Here is an 18,295-nt window from a genome sequence, read left to right as displayed (position 1 = left end):
ATGTTTGAACATTCTGCAAAGGGCCGAAAGTGGAATTGTTTTGTATTTTGATTCTTGTGAACCTTTTTGTGTAAATTTTCTTTATAGCTATAATTACAAGTACAGATAATCATTTACAGTCAATTACAGTGGTTAGGGAAGTGCTATCGTTTGCAGTCTTCGTGCTACTTTAATTCTTCTTACGGCATAGATTATTAATATTATCATTATTATGATTCCGATAATCAAGGCCGCATGTCCAGATACATGATGGAACTTAAGTCCTTTTAAGTCATGATGACCTTCACTTAACAATTTTATTTTGTTTCTAACTTATCCATTTCTTCTGTATGGTTAATTAATGGTACTGTTAATGGATTCCAAACAATTTTTGGTATTTTGCTTATATTACTTATATGAAAGGATGAAATTGGCTCGTAGCTTTCTGTTTGAATACTGTGATGAGGTACTAGTATTTTATCATCGGCTCGCACAGTACAACCATGTATTATTGTTAAAATTCCTTGTTGCGGAAGATCAATTAGTTCTTGATTTGAGTTGCTACATTGAATTCTATCATTAGTGTTTACTGGAATTTTGACGAGCCAACTACCCTCCTTTCTAATTCGACCCAAAATGATCATGTCTCTGCTATCTTCCTATACACGTAATTTGAATTACCTTTTACTACTACGAGTACTTCTGGTCTCTTTTGGAGTCATTCCTGAGTCTTGCTCTTCTGACTCAATTCCAGCTAATGAACAAATTTTAGTTATAGGTCGTTTTATCAACCCGTCTTTATATTTTATAGTTACTACTCTGACTCTATCGTCCCTACCTTTATGTATTTCTTCTATTTTTCCCAAGGGCCATCTAGCTGGGTGCCAGGTTTCATCTTTTATTAATACAATCTGTCCTGTTTTAATATTCCGCATTCCTATTTTCCATTTATTTCTTTGTTGCAGTGTGTGCAAATAATCTTCTTTCCATTTAATCCAAAATTCTCTTTTCATTTTCTGAATTAATCTCCATCTATCCAGATTCCCGATTTTTTCCTCTGAAATTGTCCCCATCGGGCCAAATATTGGCCTTCCAATTATAAAATGACCTGGTGTTAATACATCCAGATCGTCAATATCATTTGTAGCTGTATACAAAGGGCGTGAATTTAGTACCGCTTCAATTTGACATAATAGAGTTGCCATTTCCTCATAGGTTAAATTATTGTCCTCAATTACCGTTTTTAAGTGATATTTCACTGATTTTACCCCAGCTTCCTAAATACCTCCGAAGTGAGGTCCTCCCACTCGATCTGTTCTCTTTCTAATATTTGAACCACTTTTATGTTGTCTTTGAGGGCTTTTCGGTATTCCTCGTCTAATTTGCGCGAAGCTCCCACAAAATTGGTTCCATTATCAGAAAACATTTTTGCACATTTTCCACTTCTTGAAAAAAATCTTCGAAGTGCAGCTAGAAATGCATCTGAAGTAAGATCGCTGACTACTTCCAAATGAATAGCTTTTGTCGCCATGCATACGAATACGGCAATAAATCCCTTATAGGATTTCTGCCCCCGGTTTTTAGAGCATCGGATATGGTAAGGCCCGGCGAAGTCTACACCTGTATTTGTAAACGGGTGCGACATTGTAGCTCTGTGTTTCGGCAGATTTCCCATAATTTGTTCTGCAGTATTCTGTCGAAACCTAGCACAGGTGACACACTCGTTAAGTTTTTTCTTTAAGCAATTTCTCAGCCCAAATATCCAAAACTTTCCCTGGATATAGTTTCGCATCAGATTAATTCCACCTTGCAATGTTTCTTTATGTGCATTCTTGATAATTAAAGACGTCAAGTGACACTTATCTAAAATCAAGGGATGTTTAACCTCAAATTCCGCGTTGGAGTTTTGCAATCTACCTCCAACTCGTAACAATCCGTCTTTATCTAAGAACGGATTTAAGCTTAATAGTTTATTTTTTGTTTCTATTTCCTTTTCATTAATTAGGCTAGCTATTTCGGAACCGAATTGGCTAGCTTGTTGTTGTTTTACTATTAATACTTTGGCGCTCTTAATCTCCTTCACTGTCAAAAATGAAGGAAATTCTTTCTTTTTGGTTTTGATTTGAATAAACCTCAATACATATGCAATGACTCTTTCTAGTTTACGCATACACGAATATTTTTGTAATAATTCGCAAAAAATGTTATTTTTTGCTATTACCATTGTTGTGCTCACAACTAATTTTTCTTCAATTTCCTCTTTTGGCCAATGTTCCTTAGATTTCGCCAACCATTGAGGCCCTTTCCACCAAATCTTAAAATCTTTTAGCTTATCTGCACTAATGCCCCTTGATGCTACATCTGCTGGATTGTCTTCAGTTCTAACGTGTCCCCATTTAATATCCTTAATCTTTCTTACTTCGTCAGTTCGACGCCTGATAAACTTGTCTTTATTGTCTCCATTCTTTATCCAGGCTAGAGTAATAGTAGAATCACTCCAGGCATAACACTCTACATTACTTCCAACCGCTACTTTCACCCGTTGAATTAATTTTGCCAGAAGATGTGCTGCACAAAGTTCTAATTTTGGAATAGTTTTCCGATTTTTCTTTAGATTAACTTTGCCTTTTCTGGCTCTTATAATTGTAGAACTATCTACCTTGGCATACACTATGGCAGCATAAGCCTTTTCGGATGCATCGGAAAACCCATGAATTTGCATCGACTTATTGTGTTGAGAATTTAGCTATCTCGATATCCGAATGCTCTCTAACTCTGCTAAACTATTTTTAAACGAATTCCATTCCCGAGTATCCTGTTCTAATAATTCTTCATCCCAATTTTTGTCTGCTAGCCAAAGTTTTTGAATAAACAATTTTCCGACAAGTGTCACTGGAGACAACCAGCCTAAGGGGTCAAATATCTTGGCTAAGGTAGATAATACTATTCTTTTGTTATTTTTCTTAATTGATTCATAGTGGAAATTGAACCTAAACTCGCCTTTAACCGGTTCCCATTGTAGTCCTAATGTTTTGACCGATTCGTTCTCCTCAATTGTTAATACTTTATTTTTTTTGGTCATCTCTAATACCTTCTATAATTTCTGGGATATTTGTTATCCACTTTCTCAAGTTAAACCCAACCTTATTAAACTCCCGGGTAACTTCCTTTAGATGCTTTTTAGCATCCAGTATCGTGTCGGCACCTAACATCAGGTCGTCCATATAAAAATCATTTTTTTTGATTTCCCTAATTGCTTGATTTTTGCAATTGTCTGCTATTGCAACAAGCACCCTAGTTGATAAGTAGGGAGCTGAAGCGAAACCGTACGTAACCGTTGTGAGTTTATACTCTTTTAACCTTTCGTTTGGATTATCTCTCAAAATTATATGCAAATATTGTTGATCTTCTTTATCAACATTAATTTGCCGGTACATTTTTTCAATGTCCGCCGATATTACAAATGGCCATTTACGCCATTTCACCATAATATCGAAGATATATTTTTGGACCCTTGGTCCAACCCACATGATATCATTTAAACTTTTATTGTTTGTGGTTTTTGCTGAAGCATCGAAAACCACCCTCAGCTTTGTCGTTAGACTGGAATCTCTTATGACTCCTTGATGGGGTAAATAATATTTCTTATCTTCTTTGGACTCTACCATATGTCCTAAGTTTTTATATTCATGCATGAACTTTACATAATTTTCTTTTAATGTTTTATTATTGCTGAGCTTTCTTTCTAAACTATAAAATCGCGCTATAGCTTGGTGTTTTGAATCTCCTAGATCCTTTTCTTTTTTAAATGGTATTTTAACTACATACCTACCATTCTCATCTCTTCTTGTTGTTTCCAAGAAATGCTCCTCGCACACATCTTCTACGTCATTCTTTTCACTTTCCAATTCCCAGAACCGCTCTAAGTCCCCAACTTCAATTGTTGTCGCCACAATAAATTTATCACCTTTTGATTTGGTGCAACCGGATATAATCCATCCGAATTCTGTATTTTGTCCAAGTAGTCCGTCTATTTTTACTACTCCGTCTTTTAAAATATGGGTATACAAATCTATCCCAATTATTACATCTACCCTACTTGGTTTGTTAAAGTTAGGGTCTGCCAACACATAATCTTGCCACTTAGTTTTATCAATATTGAAAGACTTTAATGGTAAAGCTTTCATCAGTTTCGGAAGAATAATTGCTTCAATATTTAGAGGACCTTTATTATAATCACGAGTTTTTACCGATAAAGTAACTTTGTACTTTGAAGTGCAAGAGTCTGTAGATGACACTCCACTTACCTCGATGTTCGCTCTTTCTCGTACTAAGTTTAATATTTGGGCAGCTTCTTCTGAAATTATGGTACATTGCGACCCACAATCAATGAGAGCTCTAAGGTTTTGATAGCCACCATTCCTTGCCCTTACTTTTATAAGTGCTGCATTTCTTATACATATCATGCCTACAGCATTTTGTGCAAAGGCGCTGATTTTTAATAAACTGGCCTCTATCGATCGGACTCATTCCCTAAACTTATAGCAGTGAATTATGGTATGTCCTGCCATTTTACATATCGGACAATTTTCTTTTATTTTACCATATTGCACTACTTTTATCAACGGATCCCACTCTTTATCCTGCGACGTGTAAAGAGAAGTGTACCGTTGTTCTAAAAATTCCATTACATCTGGAAATGCTTGAATATCTTTTGTCCTTTTTATATGACTTTCATATAATTGTAAGGTATCTTTGTTGAATTTTTTCAACACAATGTACGCGAAAATCACATCAACTTCTTCTGTTAATTGTGACTTTAATTTAATTAAATGTATTGACTCATTTATAGAATCAGAAAACCATTTAATATGTTTCTCTGAATCGTGATCTAGCATTGGTAAGTTTAATAAAAGTTTCAGCTGATCCGAAACAATTTTTCGTTTATTTTCATACCGATTGGCCATCAATTCCCAAGCGTCATTATAATTTTCTAGCGGCCCAGTTAAAAGGTGAGCTACCATACTCCGTGCTTCACCCTTTATCGTGATTTTCAAATAACTGAATTTTAGAGATGTACTCAGACTATCTCTGTTATGAATTAATTCACAAAATATTTGTGAAAAGGCGTCTTACTCTTTTTCTTCGCCCGAGAATGTGGGTACTTCTATTTTCGGAAGAGCAGGCAAATCGATCAAATTCCAACTCGCCGATTTCGTCTTCGAAGCTGTCATTTGTTTCATAGCTATTATAAAACTTCTTGTTATACCCGATGTCGTTTCGTTTAATCTTAGCGCCGTCTGCCGGAGGAAAGCCATACTGACTTAGTATCGGGTATAACTGTAGAGTTGCGGTGTCCGCAGCAACTCACAACGTTCCCCCTCGTTTTTGAGTTCAGTTTTGTACTGAGGAACTCAATTTTTCCCTTTCTGATTCTACACTCTCCTAGTTTAGCCTGATCAAACCTCTGCATGGTTTGCTCTAAATACGTCTTCAGATTTTCCACTATTCTGTCGAATCCCTCAGATACTTTTTCTATGCTATTGTCAATTTTGGGCTCTATATCTTCCTTCAAGGTTCCAGTCTCCACTGATTGTAACTTTGTTTTTTCTACCTTCCCTTTCATTTTTCATTATTTTTTGACTCTACATACTTTTTATGTATGTCCTCTACATTTGTAATCATTTTTTCGTACTGCTGCCTCTTATAGTAGTCATGATCGACTACTCCATATGCTAACAGTGCAGAATTATTGCCTGTAACTTTGATCTTAAGGTCTCCTAACCTTAGGATTACATCGCTGGTCAAATGACCAGCTTCAATATTCTTAATCTCCTTTGCTATCGCGGCTTGAGCCTCTAATAGCTTAATTATTTGTTCCGACATCTTAGTTAAAATTTTTTTTTTTACTTAATTAGACTTAAAAACAATTTGAGATATGAGTCTTAGCTGATGAATTCTGCTTCTGTTGTTGTTGTTACTGCTACCGCTGAAGTAACTGCTGCTGATACCGCTGTTGCCGCTGCTGGTGTTGCCTCTTCTTATGTCGATGCTGCTGATATCGTTGTCGCTGCTGCTGTTGTTGCCTCTGCTTAGGTCGCTGCTGGTATTTTCGATGTTATTGATGTCGCTGCAGCTATTGTCACTGTTGCTGATGTCGATGCTGCTGATGTCGCTGCAGCTATTGTGGCTGCTGCTGGGGTCGCTGGCACAGTGGGCACACACAAACCAATTCATTTATCAATTTTTTCACAGGTGCAGTTATTTTGGCACTTGTATTTTTTGTCAATTGCTGGCCATTAAGAATTTCCGGATGTTTCGGATTAAATATTTTTTTCTTTCCCTTTCGATATTTCGGCCTCGAAAACGCCACCGCCACGAAAAAATTTTTCTTTTCACTTACAATAGATTGTACATATGTAGTTATCTATTAAAAATACAGCCTGTCCAGCTCGTATTTTTAAAACTTATTAATTGAAACTTCCGTTTCATTAATTTTTTTATACACTCTGTTCCTTTCTACAGGAGGGAAATCAGAATTTTTATTTTGCATCCTTTAGCTGTCAGTGAACTAGACACTTGTTCAGTCTCAAAGGAGCTGGTTTAACTGCGTGCTCTTACCACAGGGGGGAAACAACGGAGAGTCTCGAAGGACCAAAATGTTAAGACCTTAAAAGAAAAGTCTAGATATTTGCGAGTTGAGTTCTAAATTCAAACTAAATTTTATTCTTAAAATCATAGCCTTATATAGGATTTGACAATGAGGTAGGAGGTACAATTTTGTAGTCTATAATTATCGTTAGACCTACGCAAAGGATACATTTTACTGCGGGTGGCTATTTGAGTGCATGCTTACATTAGGGTTATTTTAAGAATGCATTGGTTAAGTGTTTTCCCCACTTGTGTTTTGTTGTAGTATCTTTTAATGGGCTACAGATCTTTGTTTACCGTCATTACTTATCTATTTTATTTGATTTTTTAGAGATCAGTTTTTTGGATACATGAGTGAATGTGTTTTATGCTTGTTTATGCTTGAACATTCTGCAAGGGGCCGAGAGTGGCGAGTGGTTTCGACGATAATATGTTCATGTGTGAACAATGGTTCTTAATAATTGATTTTCAAACAGTCCTTAACGTAAAATATATTATCACGATTCGGCATAAGTCCTACCTTTAAACCTATTAGAAAACGAGGGGGAACGTTGTGAGTTGCTGCGGACACCGCAACTCTACGGTTATACCCGATACTAAGTCAGTATGATGCTATGATTCTGCGTTTTTAGTTTTCTCTAATCTGCAATATTGTGGATGCAACAGATTTTCGTCCTTTGTGGGGGCGGATGTGGGTGGGGCGAAATTCTGAGATATACGTTTTATAGTGACATCTTAAAGGAGTGTGTGTACCAAATTTGGTTACTCTAGCCTTAATAGTCTCTGAGATTTGTGGTTGCCTCAGATTTTCGTCCTTTGCGGGGGCGGAAGGGGGTGTGGCGAAATTTGGACATGAAACGGTCAAGGTCCGATATCACAGGAGTGTGGATACCAAATTTGGTTGCTCTGGCTTTTATAGGTTCTGAGATCCTTGAACTCATATTTTGCAATTGGCAAAACCGACCATGAAACCTGTGTGTTAGAGTGAGACAGAGCGAGAAAGAGTGAAATTGTTTTCGTGATTCTGGCTGTAATAATTATACGACCTGGTTCAGATTTTGCACTCTGTAAGATATAGTCATCTTCTACGGTTCTGCGTTTTTAGTTTTCTCGTATCTTTAAAATTGTGGATGCCACAGATTTTCGCCCTTTGTGGTGGCGGAAGTGGGCGGGGCAAAGTTTTGAAATATTTTTATAGCAGTGACATATCACAGAAGTCTGGATCCAAAACATCGTTGCTCTAGCTCTTATAGTCTTTGAGCATTAGGCGCTGAAGGGGACGGACAAACGGACGGACGGACAGACGGACAGACGGACGGACGGACAGACGGACGGACGGACAGACGGACAGACGGACGGACGGACAGACGGACAGACAGACATGGCTCAATCGACTCGGCTATTGATGCTGATCAAGAATATATATACTTTATGGGGTCGGAAACGATTCCTTCTGGACGTTACACACATCCACTTTCACCACAAATCTAATATACCCCAATACTCATTTTGAGTATCGGGTATAATTAAGATCCGGGAAATTCGAGCCCAAAGAAAAACTTGAGTTTCGTTGTCCATTACAATTCTTTCAATTGCATCATTGAGCAAACGGTTTTAAAGCTTTCAAGTTCTCGCTTTATATCGTTTTTGTAATGGTCTATACAAAATTCCTTTTTCTGTGCACAAGTATTTGGCGGGCTGTCTCCCCAAATTAACTGTTGGATCGTTTTTTGAGTACATGCTGAAAATTAACTTAAACTTCTAAGCCACACTGAAAAACAAGAAAAAGCTATAATTTATGTTTGTGTCGTTGTTTTTCATAAGTACGCCCTCATATTGCATTTAGCCTCTCATCTCGTAGCTTTTGCTTTAGTAACACTCTCTCCCTATCAGCTTCTCTAACTTCTATATCTCTCTCGCTGCCGAAACTTTCTGTGCAGTAGCGCTGGCTATTGCTGGAACCCCTCTCCTCTCAGTTTTAACTCCGCTTTAAGCGTTTGTCTGGCATATTGTCTGACAGCTATTTGTTTTAAATTATCAATATTTTTTAAAACTTTAATTAAGGAATTTTCCGATACCATAAAATACATTTATTCTTGATCAGCATCAAGAGCCAAGTCTTCAGTCCGTCTTTACGAGCGCCCAGATCTGAATATCGGGTATAAATGTAGAGTCGCGGGAGTAGGTGCGTTTTCTTTTGCAATTAAGATTCGTTTTGTTGCATAAAAAACTGTTTTTTTACTTCGGCGCGGAAAATGTTTCAATTTATGTGTTTTCAAAAGTAAATCAGAACCGGTATCGCTGCATATAACCATTGAAATAGATGGGCGTTATTCTTCTTACTATTTATATGGTCTTTCCTTGGGCCGAGTGGAGTATGCCATTTCCGAAGGTAATGGTCTACATTATAGTTGCAAGGAATACCGCGCTTCGACGTTCGATCGTTCATTAGACGTAGAAAGAGCTAATCGTGGGTTTTATAAAGCAATATGTTCAGCTTTTGGCCTACTGCTGCTGGCTGAGTCTCCGATGTGCAAGATGTTTACTCCGCGGGAAGTGCAGGTGCCAACTACCTTCTGGCCTGCGGCATCTGTAAAAATAGCTGCAACCACTCCTTCAGTGCAGAAGCTGATATCGTTTGCGACACCAAGTGCAACGGAAGCCACTGGTGATGCAGATTCGGTAGCCGAACTTAGCACCTCGGAAAGCGTGCAATCAGAAATGTCTCTAGCACCCATGTCCGCTGAGTCCGCAAATTCACTAACTATCCCGTCCAATTCGATACGTCCAGTAAACAGAGGTCCCGGACCACCGGATATTGCAATCACAAGTACCATGTGCCAAAACACCTGTCCGGGTTCCCACCAAAGCGGCAAGTTTTTTCCCCAGAACTTGCCCATTTAATGATGTACCTGCTTTCATACAAAGTAAAATAAAAGATGTCGGCTAAAAGGGGGAGAAGTTTAATTTCTCTTATGCCAGGAAAGTAGAGTCCTTTAAGATCATCGCATCACGACTCAATTCGAAACCATTTACTCTGTCAAATTTTAGCGGGAGCACTTGGTTTTGAAAGAGTACAGTACATCCTATTCCCTTCTACTACCACCCGTACAAAAAAATAGCTTCTTCCCTTATTAGTAACTTATTAGAATACTATAGGCTTGCGCAGTAAACTTAGCACTCTCTTCCTGGAGAGTCCCACATTTCCATCCCACGTTATCGTATTTACCGAGATTTGAGATCATCGCATCACGACTCAGTTCGAAACCATTTACTCTGTCAAATTTTAGCGGGAGCACTTGGTTTTGAAAGAGTATAGTACATCCTATTCCCTTCTACTACCACCCGTACAAAAAAATAACTTCTTCCCTTATTAGTAACTTATTAGAATACTATAGGCTTGCGCAGTAAACTTAGCACTCTCTTCCTGGAGAGTCCCACATTTCCATCCCACGTTATCGTATTTACCGAGATTTGATTAAGGTCGGACATCCTTAGCTCCGATGTTTTGGTAGGTAGGTACACAACGTTTAGAAATATCCGTTCTTCTCGACGTGGAGGAAGGGTTTTGATTGCTGTTACGCATTTTTTCTATATTGGACGTTGACATGCAATGACTGCATCTAACAAGAGGCGATGCAATTACTGCACCGTCAAGTGGCCCGTGTGACACCAGCAGAAGGCTGTTACGCGCGGATCCCAGGCAAAGCGCAGCCCTCCTCCCGCCCAACCGACCGAGGGGCGCTGCCGCATGACGCGCGGTGCGTAGCCGAACCAAACGCGAGCATGCAAGAAAGATAGATATTAGACTAACCTTCGAGGAAAATTAGCACTAAACTTATTAAGAAATTAAGCATGCAATAAAATACAAAATACAAATACCACTACAATTACTAATTACTAGAAAGGTGTGTAAGGATTAGTAATTTAATAAGAGGAAGAGAATTAGTGGAGGATATAATATGGTAGAGGGAATTATAGTCCGAGCATAAGACCCTAAACGGTTCATGCAAGGAATAATTCGATCTACAAAGTGGAAGGAACAACGGTATAAAGTTTCTAGTCAGTCTAATAGGAATCGTGAAGTTTATGCGGCTCAACAGATCAGGGCTGTCTATGTCACCCCTGATCAAGTTGTGCATAAATATCACACCAAGCATTTTTCTACGGTTAACTAAGGATGGGAGGTTTACTAATAATAGTCTACTAGAGTAAGATGGGAGTCTTACACCCGCATCCCAGTTAAGGCCCCGCAGAGCAAAGAGTAAAAAGTTTTTCTGTACTGATTCTATACGGTCCTGGTGTACTTTGTACTGAGGGCACCATACACAGGAGCCGTATTCTAAGATCGGACGAACAAGCGAGGTATAGAGAGTCTTTGTTATATAGGGGTCGTCAAATTCCTTTGACCACCTCTTTATAAACCCAAGCACGCCCATGGCCTTATTTACCATGGTAGAAATGTGTTCGGAAAACTTTAACTTGGGATCTAACATAACACCCAGATCATCCACCAGGGTAATTCTCTCAAGAGAACCCCCAAATAGGGTGTAGGGAGCCAACAAAGGGTTAGAACGATGAAATGTCATAACTTTGCATTTCGAGGCATTAAGGTGTAACAAGTTTGCACAACACCATGACTGAAAGCTATTGAGATCGGATTGCAAGCGAGAATGAAATGAAATGTCCTTGTACTGGACACAGAGTTTAACATCATCCGCATACATAAGTACTCGAGAGTATGTTATTACTGAAGGCAAGTCATTAATAAAGAGTGTGAAGAGTAAGGGGCCTAGATGGCTGCCCTGTGGTACTCCCGAAGAAACCTTTACTGGTAAAGAGAGGGAGTTTTTGAAGAGGACTCTTTGAGACCTAGAACAAAGATAGCTAGAAATCCATCTCAGGAGGTTGGGCGGAAACCCTAAAAGGTCAAGTTTATGTGCTAAAATTGAATGGTTTACAGAGTCGAATGCTTTACTAAAGTCGGTGTAAATAACATCCGTCTGTAAGTTACCTTGAAAGCCTTTAATAATGAAAGAGGTAAACTCTAACAAGTTCGTGGTGGTTGATCGCCGCCTTATAAATCCATGCTGAGTTGGAGATATAAGTGACTTGCAGAGATGTTGCAAGTGCGGAGTTAAAACCTTCTCAAACAATTTGGGAATAGCGGATAACTTTGCTATACCTCTATAATTTTTTACATCAGACTTACTACCTTTTTTATGGAAAGGAATTATAAACGATTCCTTCCAGATTGGGGGGAAGCAAGATGAATCAATGGACATGGTGAATAGTTTAAGCAATGGTCCACACAGAGCCTCGGCGCAGTACCTGAGTACACAACCTGGAACCCCGTCTGGACCCGGTGAAAACACCGGCTTAGCTAGTCGAAGATCTTGAAGTAGGGAATACTCATTTAACAAGGGACTGAAAATGCCGTTCGACCTCGGTAATCCGTATGGGTACGGTTGACCAGAGTAGCGTTCCTCAGAATAGGTAGTTTGGAAAAACTGGGCAAAAAGACCGGCAATTGCCTGATCATTATTTGCCGACGTATTACAAAATGATAGCTAGGATGGGTGTGCGGACGTTCTACGCTTACTGTTTACGAAGCAGTAAAACTGTTTAGGGTCCTGAGAAAAACGTATCCTGCAACGAGATAGGTAGTTCTTATAGCATTGAGCATTAAGAACTGAAAAGTTTGACCGAGCTATTACATAACGAGAGTGAGAAGTAGGAGAACCCACTTCTTGAAATTTTTTATAAAGACTTGATTTTAAGTTTTTTAGACTGGATAACTCTTTGGTAAACCAAGGGGGTTTTCCAGATCTAATCGGACAAGAAAGCGGGACACAAGAATCAAAAAATGTGCCAAGAGCATTGTAAAAAATGTTTGTGGCTTTTGTGACATCAGTGCACAAGTACAAAGCGGACCAATCAAAATCCCTAATTAGGTTATTAAGCTTCGCAAACTCGGCTTTACGAAAGCAGCGGACACGTTCAGGTAGTCTACTCGACCGATCCAATACAGTTGGTCCTATGTCTAGCGACACCTCGAAAATAGGGTGGTAGGCGTCTTCAGGTATAGTGAGCGGAAGGGCTCGGGTTAACAACACTATGGTCGGATCCGATACAAAGCATAGATCAAGCAATCGACCCAAGGAATTTGCGCTATTATTTGATATGTTTTCTTTATCAATTCTTCACATGAATCTTGCGTCTTGCTCGTCTTTTTATTGATCATATTTTCTTCTTCCTCAAGCATCGATATCACTCAGTTATCGCAACAAACTATCCAATGTAACTACATATATTCAATACTAGCTAAACCGGAAGACTTTGTCCTCCAACGCAACAAAAAAATGTTCTTAATTATATGTGGTTAATTTATAGCGAACAATTTTTAGAATACCCTTTTTTTCCGCCTTAGAGGCAATATATAAGCAGATTTTTTTTTTATCATGCTAATTTTTGTATTTTAACATCAGGGTATATGGTAGCAAGGTAGCAAGGTGGGTAGCCAGTCATCTGAGGAGCCGCAAAGAAATGGAGACCCGTGAGCCCAAAGAGCTGACTCATTCAGCTCAGTCGGATGAGCGCCTCGAGGCAGAATGTCGGCTGGGTTTAAAGCTGTGGGGACATAACGCCATTCCATTTTTTCGGTCATTTCCTGAATTGTTGCCACTCTATTTGCAACAAATATATTAAATCTTGACGGCTCGTCCCGAATCCAGCAGAATCACACCAACAGTAACACCTTCCCTTGAAGACATTCATTCCAGCTATCTCAGCTATCTCAGCATAGCCAGCAACTCTGCTCCACAAAGCTCCAACTTTGGTGCCGTAAGTGTCTTCAAAGGAGCCACACGAGATTTGGCATAAAGTGACTGCTGGAATGCTGACCCTTGGACACGACATAAATGCATGCACCATAAGCCTTGATGGCATCGCAAAATCCGTGAATTTTCAGCGTAGCGTATGGAAGGAGTGCAAGCGGAGGAAATTTAAACCGACGAATCTGACCAAAACTGGTGAATATTTCCTGCCACTCGGTGTTCAGTGCGACTGAAAGGCTTTCATCCCAGGACAACTTCTTTCGGCACAAACGCTGGAGGAAGATTTTGGATTTAATAATTACGGAACCAACTAGACCGAGACGATCGTAGAATCGCGGAATGGATGACAAAACAGAGCGCCTGTGGGAATTCAAAGAAGATTGTAGGGCCAAGTCCTAAAGTTTAAGTCTCATGGCTGACATCGTCGAACTTTAAAAATGTTTCCTCTTCCGGAACTCAATCTGAACTGACCTTTAATTTACGAACCGCTTGATTGTAAGATTCTCCAAGGAGATCCAAATTATATTTTGCTGGCAGACGAACACAATAATTGCCTTTATATAATAGACGGAAATGGTGGACAAAGTGTGCTTCACAATCTAGCTCTGGTAGACTTTACTATTGGTTCGATGCAATTTTCTGCCTCCCAAAACGTCCGAAGAAGCACCTCAAGCCGGTCCTCTGGACTATTATCCGCAGCAGCTACGGCCCGAGCCCGAGAGACCATCAAAGATGAACCTTTTAAACGGGAACAGAGTCCAGACACGACCCATCACAAGCGCGTTTTATGAATTGAAGGCAATCCTGGCAGTAGCTTGACCTGACCAACACACAGGAATTCGAAAAACAGACTTGCTCCAATTAGCAAATCGAAGCGCTGCGGCTTATGAAACTCCGGATCTGCTAGTGGTATTTTCGATGGAATGTTCCAGTTTTGAGTGTCAATTCCAAAGCTTGGCTGTCGATCGGTTATGCTAGAGGCTACAATGTCAGTGATGAGAGTTGAGTAATCCGATGAGATAGAGTGCAGGCTAACATTGACCGAAAATCTATCCGTGACGAAGTTAGAGTCGCCTATTCCCGAGACTGCAGTCGATGATTTAATATTTCGAAGCTGAAGCTGATTCGCGAAACATGAAGTTATTAGATGCAACTGGGAGCCGAAACCTTGTGGGCACCATCGTTGCACAGCGCGCAGCGTGCTACGGTTTGGTTCGTTGTAACCAATGTGCACCTAGAATTATTATGCTTTCTACTTCTGCCCACTTGACTGATCGACGCATAGCTTGCCAAAGAAAAGTCCATTGTGTCCAATGATCTACATCGCTGCTCCAAGAACGAGGCCATAGATTCCCACGACGGAATTAAGTTTGCGAATGCGGGTTCGTTGAATCGCTCCTCCCACTTCTCTTGGTTCGCTAGATCCAGTTTTCGGAGAAGCTCCTGCACGACGATGCATCCTGCGATCTGCTCAATGGTGCCCAAGCCGTGGAGCGAGCACATATGAGAATTCAACGTGTCTGAAAGCTCCCGAAGCATGACCACTGACCCAGGTTTCATAGCCATCGACGTAAGATGCAGTCATTGCATGTCAACGTCCAATCTGATTTGGGCGTGCCCCTAAAAATTTGTCTCTTTGACTAGTGGTTTTCCAAATGTCCTCAGATCCTCGTGAGCTTTCATTTTTCGGACACTTCGGATTTCATGCGCAACTAAAGAATATTAGTTTTTTCTAATTTTTTACTTATGTCAGTCTCCCCAATAAATTAACGATATAAATATGTATATTATATGGTTTCGGAAATGTATTTTTCACTGCATTTCAAGCATCTGGTAAAAACCTTTATACCCTCTGTTCTCTGTCATACATTTGACAACACTTTCACTTAAATCCACAACAAAGAGCGTCCACTAAGATCAATTAAATTAAATTAAAATGTTTAGCGCTTCATTAAGTCAATTTAGAAATCACTCTGGCCACCAATAAACTTAACAAACTGACCTATGTAAATTGTATGGGCAGTGCCTTTCATCTAGTATCGCATGTAAACACTAGATATTCTAATGAAATCTGGTTTGAGATACCGTTGTACTGAAATATTTGTCAGTTGATCGGAGGTGAAGTTATGAATATCCTAGTCGGTGTATTGAATGGAAATTATCTTAAATTTGTATTACTTATTTTTTTGTTACTCCCTATCTCTCTTTTTTTACCTACACAGATCATTAAGAATAAGACCGTGACCAAATCTAAATTTTCTGTGAAAGCGAAGGTACAAAAAGCGCTTTCAAGTAAAAGTAGACCAAGTGCAGCCACGGGATCAAATTTGATGTGGTATAACTTTTGGTTGAATTTCGGTTCAAAATTGCTTCCCATTACACGAGAGCGTTTGCAGTTTAAGAAGGGCGGTATTGAAAAGGAAGAAAAAGAACTGCAAGCCTTATAATTTGTATAGTCTTTGTGTCCATTTTTATTCAATGGTAAATATAAGATAGCTTTTATCAAACAGAACTTTTTTAGTTCTGCTTTCAATTCGGCTATCGTTTATCTTTTTAATTTTTTATTATTATTTTAGAACAACCTGCGAAAAAAAGCGCACCTCCAATTCCACAAAAGCGAAGTAAAAGCTTTCAGCTGTGTATGAAAAACCAGAGGCGAACTATTAGTCACCGGTAAGTAAACATCCTCAACTGCATCTAAAGTTTCGGTATTATATTCCACATTATATGTAAACTAGAATGCAGATATGTATGTGCATACGTGAGCTGTTCAATAAGTCCATGAACTTTTGGATGATTTTGGTTTTTGGATAAGCAATCATTTTATTTTTCAACGTAGTCCTATACATATGTCCACCGATTCTACAATCTTTATATCCCTTCCAAAAATATGATTTGTCGAGGTCCTCAAAATGGGAATTTGTTTGTAAGATGATTGACTTAATTGTTTGATTTAAATCTCTTTCCGCCGAGCCATTTCTTCAGGTTTGGAAACAAGAAAAAGTCACTCGGGGCTAAATCCGGAGATAGGAGATATCCGGAAAATCGCACTGAAAACCCCAGTCTTTGACTGCTGTTTGGTCTTTGGTGTGTGGTGGTGGATCCACGTTTTACCCGTGGTTACGAAACGGCACAAAAAGTCGTCCTAATTGTGGTTAAACAACGCAAAACACTCCCGCGAAGTTGTCACACGGTTGCGTTTGTGGCCGACCCAAGTGTTTATTCAAAATTAAAACCGTTAAGCCCAATGATATGACTACGGCTTCCACAATCTTTTTTAGTTTCAATCTCCGATTGGCCAACACCATATCGTGGAATGTTAAATTTTTTCTGGTGTACAGATAAAACTGGGCGCCCAGGATTTTCGATATTATAAATTAAAACGAGGGGGAACGTTGTGAGTTGCTGCGGACACCGCAACTCTACAGTTATACCCGATACTAAGTCAGTATGGCTCTCCTCCGGCAGCGCCGCTAATATTAAACGACACAACAAAGAGTGCGTGCGAGAGAGACAGAAAATCAGTCTCAGCGTGACGTCGGGCGCTGCGTAGCCACTGCAAATTGATTTGTTCCTTTTGGCTATAAGATCTGATCTGATCCAGATTCAGCAATCTGATAGATATGGTCATTATCTATGATTCTGCGTTTTTCGTTTTCTCAAATCTGCAATATTGTGAATGCAACAGATTTTCGACCTTTGTGTGGGCGGAAGGGGGCGGGGCGAAATTTTGAGATAAAGGTTTTATAGTGAGATCTAACAGGAGTGCGGATACTAAATTTGGTTACTCTAGCTTTAATAGTCTCTGAGATTTGTGAATATCCCCAGATTTGCATCCTTTGCGGGGGCGGAAGGGGGTGTGGCGAAATTTTTAAACAAACTCGTCTCGGTACGATATATTAGGAGTGTGGATACCAAATTTGGTTGCTCTAGCTTTTATAGTCTCTGAGATCTAGGCGCTAATGTTTTACTCTAAGCAAAGCCGCCTATGCTACGTGTGTGTTAGAGAGAGACAGGGCGAGAAAAAATGAAATTGTTTTCTTGATGCTGGCTATAATAATAATACGATCCAATTCAGATTCCGCAGTCTAAAAGATATCGTCATTCTCTACGATTCTGCGTTTTTGGTTTCCTCGTATCTTTAAAATTGTGGATGCCACAGATTTTCGCCCTTTGTGGGAGCGGAAGTGGGCGGGGCAAAGTTGTGAAATATTTTTGTAGCAGTGACATCACAGAAATCTGGATTCAAAATATCGTTGCTCTAGCTCTTATAGTCCTTGAGCATTAGGCGCTGAAGGGCACGGACGGACGGACGGACAGACAGACATGGCTCAATCGACTCGGCTATTGATGCTGATCAAGAATATAGGACGTTACACACATCCACTTTTACCACAAATCTAATATACCCCAATACTCATTTTGAGTATCGGGTATAATAAAGGTACATAAATTCGATTTTTGGTTAAAGTAGATGTGTGTATTGCTCTTCTTTAGTTGTTGTACCCATTGGTTGGCATCTCGTAAACGTATTGCTACCATTTCTGCCCACTGTTTTCCCGCAAGTTCGAGGCTCTGGAGGAGGCATAAGATGTCATTTAGCGCATCATTTGGAGTGATGCGAAGAGCTCCACTGATGCATAGGGCGACGGTTCGCTGAATTTTGCCCAGCTGTTTGGTGATCGTCCTTTTTGATAGGGCCGGCCACCACACTGAAACTCTGTAGAGTAGTGTTAGTCTAACTATTGCCAGATATATCTTGATTCATTTCATAACCCATTTTAAGCCAATTGCTTTTCGCATATATAGAGCGCTGTCGTTGCCTTCTT

At 39.6% G+C, this 18,295-nt stretch overlaps 1 protein-coding gene across 11 annotated transcripts in view; it reads left to right on the top strand.

Moving 5' to 3' along the window:
• The window catches only part of LOC26532449 (uncharacterized), an 80,699-nt gene that overhangs the window by 32,473 nt on the left and 29,931 nt on the right, over window positions 1-18,295 (top strand). For 7 of the 11 annotated variants that reach the window (XR_004470727.1, XR_004470731.1, XR_004470726.1 and 4 more), the window contains 3 exons: window positions 15,689-15,947; window positions 16,043-16,139; window positions 16,205-16,396. Coding sequence is in view for 2 of the 11 variants with exons in the window: in XM_033385357.1 (XP_033241248.1) it covers window positions 16,043-16,139 (97 nt within the window). In the remaining 9 variants the exon portion in view is untranslated. Of the gene's footprint in view, window positions 1-15,688; window positions 15,948-16,042; window positions 16,140-16,204; window positions 16,397-16,451; window positions 16,738-18,295 lie in introns of those variants that run through there. The other 4 variants (XM_033385357.1, XM_033385355.1, XR_004470722.1 and 1 more) reach the window with 3 other exon arrangements.

This window comes from Drosophila pseudoobscura, chromosome X (genome assembly GCF_009870125.1).
Source record: "Drosophila pseudoobscura strain MV-25-SWS-2005 chromosome X, UCI_Dpse_MV25, whole genome shotgun sequence".
In the NCBI taxonomy this organism is placed as follows: domain Eukaryota; kingdom Metazoa; phylum Arthropoda; class Insecta; order Diptera; family Drosophilidae; genus Drosophila; species Drosophila pseudoobscura.
This window is presented reverse-complemented; position numbering and strand designations above follow the sequence as displayed.